We start from the raw sequence: 13,947 nt of genomic DNA, 5'->3' as shown, positions 1-13,947 counted from the left end.
TTTGTACAGGGAGGCCAGACAGAACACAGGGCCTGTGGAACCCTCTGAACTACAAGTATCCTTTCACAGCTTTCTTCTCTAAAGCACTCTCACACCGGCTCACACTCACAATGGTTAATGCACTGGTCTGTGGAGTAGTAGCAGTATTATAGAGAGAGTACAAGGGAAACAAGAGTGCTTCATTTTCAGGGAATGTGAAGAAAGAGCCTCATGTACTATGGGCAGAGCAAACAGGAAGTTCATTAACTGCTTCAGGTTGGTGGTGGGTGTATGTATGCATATTAAAGGGATATTTTGACATTTTCACATAGCCAGGCAAGTAAATCCACCCACCAGCAGAGCTAGGGTTAACTTATGAACACATCATATTTCTTATGTTTAATCCAAGCAGTGGTTTTACGGGTGTACCTTTGTTTTGGACAGAGCCATGTTTCCTCTGTGCTAAACTAAGCTGACAAACTGCTAGCTGCAGCCTTAAATGTGGGACTTACACTCAGTTTGTGTGATTTTAAGTCATCATCCGCCCATGTCCAGGAGGGTCTGGGTGGACTGCCTACATGCAAGCCAAAAAAGTGAGTGTGCTGTCTTTACACATAGCAAGTGCACCTACTGGGCATGCTCCAGTTGTTCCACACTTCGGTCCAGTTGGTGGCGTTGCACCTCTAGCTTTTTTGCCAAGAAGAAGAAGATGCCAAAACAGGTGTTTGCTTCAAAGAGAGGTTGTGTGAGGAAATCCGCCCTTACCCACATATATATAATTTGTTTTTAAAGGGAATACAAACACCACCAACCACCACAGACTAGAACAGATTGTGGAGTGCAGATTGCAGATTGAAGTGTGGAACGCCAGACCGACATGTGCGCACCCAGTTCAAGTCTGCAGGCATCTGTGGACGCCGAACATGCAAAGTATATTCAAGTCTTTATGTTTACCGTACAGACATGAAAGTAATTTCAATCTTTTCATTAGGAAGGTGTACTAACCAAAAGTCAAACTATTGTTTTTATTTACTTTCTGTTGACTACATGGTGACTGAGATTCCTGTAAGCAGAGAATGTAGTAAAATCATTTGGCAGTAAGAAAACAGTCCTGTCTGCTGCAGTGGAATTTCATGAGGACTAGATTAAGTTTAAGCTAATCTAATTGTACCACTTAATGGCCTCATGACCTGGCCCGGTTCTCCTTAAGGAGCACATCAGTTTACTTTATGCACACTGTTCTCCACTGCAAAACAATGAGATGCGGGTCTGCTAGTGCATTCATTTAGAATATTCATTTAATGCATGAGTGTGCTAATAGTATGTATTTGATTTGTTTTTTGGAGAAGTGCATTTAAAGTGAATAACAGGGACAGATATGATTGGACAGTGTCAGTAAACCATTAAGCACTCAGAGCAGGTTAAGTATATCAGATTAGGCAAAAAAAAAAAAAGGCAAAACGGAGCTCTGTTTATGGATTAAAAGCTTTCCTGTCGTGTCCTTTAGTCCACCAGTTAAAAATCAAAATATAGATACTCTTCATAACTGTAGCTGTTTACAACAAACTCTCTAATAGTATGAGAAATCAGCACCAAAGCCCATGTTGGCTTGTTGATTCATGTTATGTCTGTCAGTTTTTCCTGGCATAATAACAGTATGACACTCTAATTAGGTAGAGCAGAGATTCTGAGGTGACCGCATTTGTATTTACCAAATCTGTAGAAAGTATTTAAAGCCCTTTATGGGTTTGCATTTTGTGGTGTTGCAAAATGAATAAAAGTGAATTCATCTATAATTATGTTGATAGCATACACAAAATAGAATAAAATGACTGTCAAAACATTTTTTTTTAAATATAGTGAGAGTGGAAAAAAACAAATCTCAGCATTCATTTCTTGAGACAACTTTGGCAGTGATTACAGCCTGGTCTTTCTAGTTTCGTCTGTATTCACACGGCCCCACAAGATGTATAGCGATCTTTTTTCACATTGTTATGTGCAAGTCATGTTAAACTTAATCAACGGGGAACATCTGTGAAATATTTCTTATATTGTCCCTTTGCTCTAATGTCTAATATTCTGGAACAAATATTCATTGAGAAGTGCCTTTTCATTGTTCCTTTATGTTCTCACAGGTCTCCATGTCGCTGCTGCTGAAAAGCCTTCGCACAACATGATACTGCCTCCACCACCATTTTTCACAGGATGGTGTTCGATGGGTGATAAACTCTGCTAAATATTGTGCTTCACATTACAGCAGAATATATTTAATCTTGGTTAATCAGTTGAAAGGTGGTTAGGAGTTTTGCTTTACTTTTTATTTACTAATGGATTACATAATGGGTTGTTGTGTGAGGCTTAGTAACAAAGTTCTTGATCAAATCCAATTTTCAATTCAGGATGTTAAACCACGAAATGCAGAAGCGGTTTATGTGGTTGAATAAGTTGTGAAATCCCCATAAAGCACAGAACTGGATATGACTTAATGTCATTTCTGATGCTTTTATTTTACATTTCATGATTTGTCAGTCTTACCAATTAACATGCTATATCTTGTAAACAAAGAGTATAAACAATATGTCTTTTTTTTTATCTTTGGACAAAACCAGGCTACCAAGACAAAACTACTTGGTTAGGTTTAGGAAACGTTCATGGTTTGGGTTAAAATAACTTTGTTTGGTAACTAAGTTACATATATGACATTTAGTATGTTACATCCTTAACTTTTATGGGGTTTACGTATGTAATGTCAGTTAAAATAAGTCATTGCTGACTTTCAGCTTTCACACGAAACAAGGACAGCGGTCTCCTGTGTGAAAGCCCTGTGTTTCTTTGACCCATCCATTGACCCCAACCGCCTACGCAGACTTTGTCACTTTTTATACTACATCATCTCACTGTTGAATTTCCGGTGCTTCGCATACAGACCCTAAAGGGTGCCTTGTGCGTCATAATCAGCCACTGACCGAGCTGCTGTATTTGAGGATTTGAGTGAGAGTGACTTGGATATGACCAGCTGCAAACACTCAACTTATGACACTTTTGACCCGGTTATTGTTTGCAACACAACATTGCAGTTGCAATTACAACAGTAACTACATCTTGCACATTTGACCGAACGTGTGTAGTGGCTTTTTTATACCTATATGTGTAGAGAGATAAGATGGGAGAAGCCGTGAGCAGGATGAAAGACACAGTTCTGGCCAATGCTTGGGTGTGTGTGTGTGTGGGGGGGGGGGGGGGGGGGCTTTGATGTGGACCAGGTGAGAGGAGCCTCATCCCGGATCCCGCTGCCAGGAAATTGAGCTTCACCTTGACTTGCCGGCGTCTCATCCTAAAGGCATACTGCTGCTTCCTTAACTGTTTCCCTGTAAGCCTGGCTTTAAGCCTCATTACGACAAACATTTTACTCTTAAGCAGTGGTTTTGGCGGACATCAAAGCCTGTTTGATCCTTCCTGCTGAAGTGGTTTGCAGACTGTGGTTTCAGGGCTGGCAACTGCTGTTTTTGTTTTGACTCTAGTATCCCAGAGGCCACCCATGTTTAAGAGACCCGGGGTGGCTGCATACAGTTAGTTTGGTCGCTGGATGAGTCTGTGGCGTGACTTGAAAGTTAAATCACTCTGTAACCTTTATTTATGAGATTATATAATACACCACAGTACAGGAAGTTAGAGGGAAGTTGCACCAAGTGTATGTGCTGCTGACATTTTATATTGTGCGAGAGACACATAGTGTAGAACAATTAATTATGCAGTACCTCGTTTCAGTGTTGCAGCATCATATTTTAGCTGAAGCTAATGTTACTGTACTTTATTTAACATTCTGTTGGGTCGTTTGGGCGATAATAATGTATTATATATGACCACAATATGAGACATGTAAATCTGAGTCGACACAGTAACTGCAGCTGTCGATAATTGTTGTAGGATTAGGATATATAGTATAATATTTCACTCTGAAACGTGGTAGGGTAGAAGTATAACTGCTAAAGGAAGACTTCACAATTTTTAAACTGTCAAACTATTTGTTCGTCCACATGAGTTCAAATGTTTTCATCTTGAGTAAAAAATTTGTGTGATGCTGTCGTAAAAGCCAATCTGCATTGAGATTCTCCTGATGTGAACTACAACCACAAAGTGGAGGGCGGGTCTACAAAAGACCTGCCCACAGGACCATGATCCGGTCCTGCATGTACTTCCTTAGTAAATGCCTCCAAACTGTACTGAAGTAGTTAAATAAATGTACTCTGTTACTTTACTCCACTGATGATAGGTCAGGGAAAGGTGACGATGACTGAGGCAGCAGTTGGGCTTCTACTCCAAACAACTACTCAGCACCTTTTCCCACACATGCACACACACACACACATACACACACGCACGCCCACAGACCACCTGACACCATTGTGGAGCAGAAAGCAGCTCTAGCAGTTATAATTACCAACGCTGTCTAGTGTTATGCCAGTGTAGAACAGAAGGACACTGTGCCGACAAGATGACAATTCACTCGTGCAGGTCCCCAAGAAGTCATTATCCCCCCCTTTTTCTATTTCTTCATCCTTCATCCCCCATCCTCTTTTCTCTCTTTCTCTCCCTCATTTGAGACATTTATAAATAAATCCTGTTAGCTGGCAGAATAGTGCCCATAATTCCCACCTCTTGCGTATTGCTGATAACAGCACCGAAATGTAAGAATTAGTGCCACAACATTTATCATCATTTTCCTCTGCTCTTTGTTTGTTTTTTTCAAGCTTGTGCCAGGGGATTGTGTACTTGTGTGCCACCTTTAAATCCCACATAATTCATTATAGGCTCTGAGGTACAACGGTTGCTTTTGTGCAGAAATTATAGCATTGGTAAAATATTGTTTTGTCTTTTGCCAAAGGTGCGAGGCGAGAAAAAGTACAATATGAACACCTGCAGAAAGGCAATTACATTTTTTTACAGCTTAAAGCTAGTGCGCTGTCATTTTAAGGATCTGTAATGGAGAGGATACAGAATCAAGTGTATCACAAGATAGGCTGTCACCAAGCTGCTGTCGTCGCACATCGGCCTGAAAAGAGGTGTTGGAGGGTGTATAATACCATAACAGCCCAGAAAACACCTCCAGAAGACTTTACCATAGTCTCTAGCATCTGAAAACAGCCCTTTCTCCTCTAGCTCTCAACATAAACCAGTTCTGACCTTACCTCAGGTTTCAATAAAGTGCACAGGTAGACTATTTTTATCCCTATCAAGCCCCCTGCAGTTCTCCTGTAGAGCACACCCTCCTGGAAAGTCTTCCTTTGTTGCATATTTTATAGTGGGCTTTTATTTCATAAGACAACTACCCAGCATAAAGAATGACTCACTTTAACCAATGCTTTCTAACAAAGCCACTGTCCTGATTTGCCCTCCATCTGTCGGTCATATCCCTAAACATATTTTTCGGTAAGGTAATATGACTAAGATGGCACACCCTGGTCTTCACAAACCTTCTAAAATGCATCTACAATTTGCTTCTCTTTACATATAATCTCACTAAATGTTACCCTAGTGAGATGCGCTTCGGTTCTGCTAAAATTATTAGTATTAGTACTCTGTGGTCAATTTTCCTCCCCCCTGTTTACTGTCATCAACATATACACACCTTTTCCACCATGCCTTAACAAGGTCACTGATACCTAAAGCCGGTGCTGACACACTGTGGCCCTCCCCTCACCGACTCACTGCCAATGTGGTGTGGGGTATTTGCCAGACTCCTCAGCAGCCCCCGTGTCCAGGAGGTAAGACTCCCTTTTGTGTTACTACATACTGTAAATATCTTCAGAGAATAGAAATTGATTTTCTATGTGCCATTCAGTATGAGGAGCAGCTGTGAGAGCCTGGACCAGAGGATTCGGAGAAAACAAAGAACCAGCATGGATCTATAGGAGGCAACTCTGGATCCGCACACCAGGAAGACATGCTGGAAGGAGACCTGGGACTTGGCACTGTTCCTGTTCTCTCCAGGGATGCCTGAAGCGACAGGTCACCTCACACCCCAGCTTATCAGACCCTGCTGCCCTGAGGCTAAATCCCTGCCTCCCACAGAGAGTGGGGTCACTGGCCAGGGCATCTGAGAGGAGCCGACCGGGAGTCCACGTTACAATGGCTCCCAAAAGGTCGTGCACTCCACTTGTGCTGACATGCTTGCAAAGACACACTGGCAGAGGGAGGAATTACAAAGGCCATTGCTCTTTCTGTTGCTCTGCCAATGGTTCTCTTGGCTTGCTTCTCTCTAGTTTCAAGGAATTTAATAGCTGAAATAGAATAATTAATCCTGTTTAATTTAAGTGCCTAACACAACCGACAGGAAGCAGAAATTGACCTATGTGAGGTCATTGTACTTTTCACACAGCAAGCAAAATTATAATGCAACATTTCTGGTGAAAATACATGTTAAGTCACATTAATTGTAGGCGGAGCAGCTTCATGCTACATAGTTGCATAAGGTCTTGGTTCGAAGCTTTAGGGAGAATTGCTCATGAATATCGTGACTGAAAGTTACGGTATTTCCCTTAATCAGCTGAAATGGTATTTTTGTGCCAACTTTGCTCTTCTCACCCCCCCCCCCCCCCCCCCCAACTCCTTATTAAACTTTTATTGCACTGTTTCTGCTACAATCCTTTTAACTGATTCAAAATGTATTCCACTGAATGTATTACCCCTCATCTCCCTCCACGACTTGCTTATCATTCTGCAGCGGGCTAGAATACTTCCAAATGCTTTAGTATATTAACAGCATTTGGCAAAGAGACTATTATCATGTGAGGTTTCCTCTGACTTCTTTATAGATTGCACTTTGCTACTTTGAGTGCATCATTATAAATCTCAGTACCCCATTCCCCTTGCGAGAAGTAGACTGTTGTGTACTGCAAAAATCCATTCTGTGAAGGTTAAGCTTTGTGAATATGTAGACTGTTTCTCTCGTATTAATAAAGCCATTGTCCTTGAAGCGAGGACTTTCCATTTAATGTTGTGAATGCATGGGTGCATCAGTGGAATGCTCCTCTGTTTCAGGCCTCAGTTGCTGCAAAGAAATACAGTGCATTCTCCTTGTTTGCGCAGTAGTAGGGTGCACAGCTATACTTTTGTCAACATTTTTGTTTTTTCATTTTTTACAATTTTCCATTTTCGGATCTTTCAGTCACAGTGAAAACCGGGGATATTTACGGGGACAGCAGTAGCCGGGGACAGGGGACATCTGCTCACCCTATCCCAAAGAAATGATTTTTGTCTAATTTGGAGTACAATCTTACTAGTTTGGGTGGGATTTGCTGAGATATGAAGCTATCACATGTACAATAGGTCATCCTGACACAACACACAATAACACATTTGGTCGATGATGATCCAAGTATCAAAACATGATGATTTGACATTTGAAAACTCAATGGTAATGTCTTTTCACATATGACAGTTACTTCTGGCATACAAAAAATATATATATTTCAATGGTTTTGAGAACTCCTTATTGAAGTCTGTCCACCAGCTATCTAACTGCTCACAACAGGGGCTTAGAACTTGCTGGAGAAAAATATGATGAAACACCTCAGTGGTTCTGGATTTTATGCATACGTCTGTGGTTGTTTTTGGTCTGTCTCCAAAAGGCTGTGCAAAAGGTCGTTTTACTATTCTGGCGCCATAGCAGATAAGGTGGTCCTTGAGACGACTCTCTTAATATGGGATGTCACTACGTCTCTTCAAGCTTTTGTTGTCTGAATGTGTCTTTGCATATGTGCTGAGACACACAAATATCTCTGGCCAGATATTTGTATTAAACTACATTTTCAAGTAAGGACAACTGAGGCTCTGCAGATTATTCTTAACACATCATGGGGAAGGACCATCAATTAGTGCAAGTTTCTTCATCACAAATTCTCTATGTAAGTTGCAGAAGCAAAGACGCTGCTTGTTGAGTTTTCAAGTGTCATTTTTGGGCTTTTTAAGCATCATGAACCAAATGTTATTGAGCTGTTTTACTGAAGTATAATCTGGACGGAGTAATTGGAAAAATGGTTTTCTCAAAGCGTACCTTGTATTCATGCCTTTTGATATTAGAGTATTTCCCTTTGGAGCCATTTCTCAGAGATCTTTAAGGTTTGAGGTCTGAAGTGACTAATAATTATTTCTACCAACAACTGAATATTACGAATTACCTTTTTATGAAACATACTTCAAAGGCACCATATGGAGTTTTTGAACACTGTTAAAATAATATAATGTTCTCTGGCGTGTGTCCCCGCTTTGTAGATGCACATGCATGACGGGATACACATATCTGCTAATGGTTTCACATTATTCCACTGTGCTACAGGCGGCAGTAAATCACGACGCAACACGCCAATGTGCCCGCAAAGGCAGGGAGGAAGAAGACAGTCAGGAAATAAACATTGAGGTAAACAATGCATGTTTCATATTTTTAAGAAAAACATTGATTTAAGCAACACATTATAGACCAAAAGGATACGCATGATGTGTTTTGGTGAGAAATGCTGAATGTAATCAGAAACGTTGTTTTCAAGAAAACTCCACAGGGCACCTTTAAGTTATGTAGTAAATAGCAGAAAGTGTGTTTATTATTCCAGCACAGTGGTTCTCAAATGGCAAGGAGAGGCACAGTGGTGCGTAATGCACTAAACTAAGCTACGACTGCGAATCTCATTAGAACTGAATTATTACAAAACCTATATGTAAATAAAAATACATAATAGCATAAAGTATTTTGTTACTACAATATTGATCAGGCTTGCCGTGCTGTATTTAATTTTATTTAAATGTTTGATGTTGCCTCATGCACCAGACTTTGAGAAGCACTGGTCTAGTGCTGTTGCTTTTGATCATGATTTCTGTACAGAGGTGCGGGTGGTTCAACACAGATGCATACACTTCTCTTGTTAACTGTCAACTTTTACTCAATGCAATATTCCCAGTTCATGTGTTTTTATAAGAGCAAGCAATTGTAAACATTTGAAATGGTGGAACAGACTGCTTACACCGACACTGAGAGAGACTTTCCAGAGCCATGACATTGTCCACAGTGCATGATATCATCCTACGAGGATTGGAGACAAAAATCAACATCTTTTTTTTTTTTTAAATAAATATCGCCACTGCTGTTCTGATGTAGCCTAGTCAACACACCTCTACCTATGGCACATGAACAAACCAATTTATTGATTGTCTCTGACTTCGACCAGATCTTACAGATAGAGAGTAGCGTAGAGCTTCTTCTTTTTTTTTCTTTTGAGCAATTCTTTGTTATTGTTTTTTTTGTTGTTTTTTTTTTATCTATCATCAACTATTTTCACTTTTACAGACAGCATGGAGACTGAAAAAAAAACAGATTTTTGTAAGATTTTTAACATTCAAAAATAACCCCAAAATATCCACTTTGAAGTGTCATCATAACAAGATACATGAATTATACAGTTTTCGTTGTGGTTTTTTTCCTGCTTTGCTAATTAAGTCATTGTTCTTAGGCCTTGCATTGTCAAACACATCCAATATTCCAGTATAAAAGATGTGGTCCCTTCAAATACCACTGCAGTTCAACAGAGAGAAACATGATACATTCCAAATGTGGCCAGTGGAGCTCCTCCAACACTGATTGAAAGTAAAGCTTTAATTCCACAATAAGAGGAAACGGCACTCGATGCAAAATGAACATTAAATTAAAAGGTCTTTGGTGGTGGTACGTTTTCACAGTTTGGAGTGTGTCAGTAGTGATTTGCTCAAGTCCTTGGCCTCCCCGGCTGTTCTGACTCTTTCGTACCCCAGAACGGACATGGCATGGTGACAGTAGTCCTCCACTTGTTTGATCTGTTGAATGCTGAGGACTGTTCTCCATGCACTAGCGGCCTGTGTGGCGTTCCTGGACGAGACTATGAATGGCTTAGAGGAGGAGCTGGAGCCGCTGGTCATGTTCAGCGCAAATGACTCGATGTCGTGGTTAGTGGTAAGGTTGGAAAAGCGGTAGATGTTCCGCAAAGTCTTGACTGGGTTCTCGACCAGGTCTTCGTAACGCACGGCCATGTACTTCCCCTTCAGCCAGCTGGGTGGGTTTAAGGCGGTTCTCAAAGTCCTGGAGGTGCGATCACAGATCACCTCCATGGCTCCAATGGAGTGGTAGTCTGCGCCATCCTTCTTGTTGGCTTTGTGACCAGGATCCACAAAAGGTATCCGGCGGAGTTTAGGATCCCGGCTGCGGACTACCTGTAAATTTTCCCTTATCAGGCCGTGTCTGGATTTGATCCTGGAGTTGGCCACTGCCCGCGGGTCTCTGACCAGGTGTATCACCTTCAAATCCAAGGATGGATCTTCCATGAGTGGGGCCAACACGTTAACATCCAAAATGCGTACCCCTTTAATGACTATGGTGCTATATTTGAGGCACTCCTCCTCCAACAGTCTAAGGCTTTGAGGGGGGCACTTTTTACACACCTTATCATCCACCATCCCCACCAACTCCTTCCTGTAGGCTGAGCAGAGGGGATAAGAGCACACCACTTTATTGAGGGTGGCCCCAAATAGTCCCAGGGAGGTAAAATTCTTGCCCCCGGGGCTGTTGTAAAGTTGGAAAACAGAGAGATCACAGCGGTATAAGGAGCTAAGCATGTCCCTGGCTGCCCCTTGTAAAGACACTGCATCACCCGGGTACAATTTCTGCCAGATGTGCCACATCGGCTCATACAAGAAGAACACTTCAGGATTTTGGTTAAAGAGCTCCCCAAAAAAGGAGGAGCCCGACCTCCAGGTGGTCAGAACATAGATAAGCTGTCTCTTTTTAGCCAGAGAGGGCCTGTACAGGAAGCGAATGTCAGATCTGCTCTGATAAGTGGTGCTCCTCATCTGATGATTACACTGCTGAGGCTCTTTAGTCCATTTATAATTAGCCAAGTTAAGCATAGTGAGGACCAGCAGTAAGAAGTAGGCCATAAATAACACAATCCTCTTCCTGCGGAGGACTTTCATCACGATCCCAGGCTGTGCTATTATCTTGGTATGATTCCTGTAGGTTTTAAGCTTCCTCCCAAAGCCAGCATCCTTCTCCCAAGGCGCTGTCAACTTCAGTGGTTGATGATATTGTTTGCCTCTCATCTGTACCCTCGGAGAGTGGCTCTCACCACTGGACAAGCTCCTTACATTGACTGTGTACCAAACACGCTTTGCGGGATGTATGCAGCCTATACTGGGAATTGATACCCAGTTGAATCGCACTTATTAGGTAATATACTCACCACCGACTCGAAATCCACAACACGATATCCCGTTTTCACTGCACTGCGCAATGTTCATCATAAGAATGCATGAGAGGAGCGTTTAAGTTGTCCATAGCGCGCGTTGCAGTGATTCTGTGGGTGGCCCGTGTTCAAAACAAAAAGGAGGGAGCCTTCATCATTGTAACAGACGCCCTGTTTGTCCATGTTCAGCGGAGGCATCCCTGCGCACTTCTCATCTGATGCATCCTTGTAAATGCAGCCTGCTCAGATTCAGGCATCGCAGACAATAAAAACCCGTCACGATTTGGCGCGCACCGGCTGGAGCTCAAATCCTTCCGCATCTGCCATAACGGAGTGTGCACAGCCAGTATCCACAGTTACAGCATTTGGCCCAAACAAAAAAACACCCTCCCTCGTTCTTCCTGCTCCTCTCTGCTCGCCCAACTAACACAAACTGGACCGATTCAATCAGAATACAAGGAGAAAGACCCGCCCACAGAGGGACCATATTGGCCCGCGCGGTGGCGTCGTGCGTCAGCGAGCTGCGCCATTGGACCTGCCGCACGTCTGTCTCGCTGCAGGCTCGCTTCTGGCTCCCACAGATCGCAGCAATGGTAGACTGTGGGAAATGATGCTGTTGTTATGTTTCAGAGAGGCCTCCCTCACTATCTGCATCCTTGTTCCACCCTTCTTTATAAGAGCTGCAGCTGCACACTGTATCCTACAAAGTGCAGATTATGGATGGTTGCTTAAAACGTCCTGACCTCACCCCTCATCCCTCACCCCTCACCCCTCACCCGCTGTCTTCGCCACTCCTTTGTCTAAATTCATCTATTTTTAAGTTGTTATTCTAATATCTTTACAGACATATTATGTATGTGATCTTTATGTTGCATGAGTGCAGAGAACTATTTCAAATTAAATGTATATATTTTCCCCCATTACAGCCTCAAGAGGGTAGCTCAGATCCATAAAGGAAAAAAACAGCGTCATGCCCTAAAGGAAAATTCCTTTTATTAGGTTAATTAAAGGTAGGTCACACTATACACATATCACAGCAAAATATGTGTATCCGAGGGATATTGTTTGAAATTAAAGATTAAAATAAATAATTTGAAAATAATGTAGGTCTAAAGGACCATTGCTGTGTTTTTTTTCCACTGAATGTGTTGGAAACAGCCAGCAACACTGACTGACACTCTCAAGTGGAATCAGCTGAAATGTTACATCTGACAGCTGTTCCCCAGGAACTGACAGGTCCTGGGAAGCTGAAAGGCCATGTGTTTGAAAAGAGGAAACCACATGCTTTGCAGATTGAAAATCATCTTTCCTGAGGGGCTTGCCAGTTTGGGATAACAGCCCATTCACAATTGAATGGTGCACAAGATGGAGTGAAAGGGGTTGGATCCTCTGATGTTACGGTGACCTTATTGTACGTAATTAATATATCTTGTAACACCAAAATCCTCTTTAACTATTTAGCTAGGTATGTTTGTATATGGTCATACAAAACAGTAACAGTATATTACTGTTTGTCTAAGAAGACATCTGCTACAGATCAAGTAAAGCTGTGCTATAAGAGTTTTTGCGAAGGGCTTAGATATAGGATGGATTATTGGACTACGCAGTGAATAATTACTCCTCAGGCTCTGTGAAGTGTGCAGCGATCCCAAATGTACTCATTTTGTATTACTCATCCATGTAGCCTTGTACAACGCCTTTGTGCAGACTGCCCTCTGCTGGAGCATAATGTTTCTAATCAAGACAAAGGAACATACTTTTCTCTCTTTGGTGGTCCTAAAAATGATTGACATAACAGCATATATTTACATTACCAAACAATGTGCTCATACAAATATATGAGTTACGGAAATTCTTAATTGTATAAACATAAAAATTGATGAAATGGTGGGCAGTGGGAGAGTAATATAATGGTTTCTTTGTCTTTCTTGAATGTATTAAAAAATTGTCACAACGTAATTTTGATGGTCCTATAGTTTCATATTTATTCAGAAAAGTGTTTAACATTCACTGAAAATAATTTGACACAGTATGATTCCTGCACCCAATAACACTTGTGCGTATGTCGCCTACATAGTGGCTTATGTTCTTTATTTACCTCCTACCTCATCCAAGTCCAGCGGCTTCCTGTGACCACCAGGACTGTGAGGAAATGGTCACAGGAGACTGATGAAGCTTTACAGGATCAGTAAGATCATCAGGAAGGCTGGCTCCGTCCTGGGGGTCAAACTGGACTCTTTGGTGGCGGTGTCTGAGAGGAGGATGCTGTCTAAACTGCACAGTGCGTATTGTTGTATATTGTATATGCCTACGCTAACCACAATGTCTGTTGCACTCTGTCACACTTAGTTATTGTTTGATTTATTTTGCGTTAGCTTTATTTTGATTTGATTATTTTAGCTTATTGTCACTCCTTTCCCATCTTTGTATTGAAACTGTTGCACAATAATTTCCCTCGGGATAAATAAAGCTTCTTGAATCTTGAATCTTGAATCTACTTTAGTTCATAGTGATTAACTAAGGGCCGTCCTCGGAGGCTGTATTGTTGCTAAACAAAATGCAGCTACAGGACCTCCTTCCCATATGTGCACTTGTAACTGCTTGGAAATTGAGTGGAAGGGGCAAAGCTTGTTTTAAAAGGCTCATTTAATTTAACAGCTCTTCCATGAATTTAAATTACTTTGGGCCAAGTTTCACTCCACAT

General features: G+C 41.7%; 1 protein-coding gene across 1 annotated transcript; it reads right to left on the bottom strand.

The window, feature by feature from the left end:
- Positions 1-9,164: 9,164 nt before the first annotated feature.
- Positions 9,165-11,642, bottom strand: chst2b (carbohydrate (N-acetylglucosamine-6-O) sulfotransferase 2b). The gene has a single exon (XM_083935708.1). The coding sequence runs from the start codon at positions 11,098-11,100 to the stop codon at positions 9,703-9,705; it is 1,398 nt and encodes a 465-aa protein (XP_083791834.1). The 5' UTR covers positions 11,101-11,642; the 3' UTR covers positions 9,165-9,702.
- Between the last annotated feature and the right edge of the window lie 2,305 nt (positions 11,643-13,947).

This window comes from Echiichthys vipera (assembly GCF_963691815.1).
Source record: "Echiichthys vipera genome assembly, chromosome: 21".
NCBI lineage: Eukaryota > Metazoa > Chordata > Actinopteri > Perciformes > Trachinidae > Echiichthys > Echiichthys vipera.
Note: the sequence above shows the minus strand (reverse complement) of the source record. Positions and strands in the feature narration are given on the sequence as shown.

What these genes read in the sequence shown, in the direction of transcription:
- chst2b (XM_083935708.1), bottom strand. Translation starts at nt 11,100, where the DNA reads ATGAGAGGCAAACAATATCATCAACCACTGAAGTTGACAGCGCCTTGG.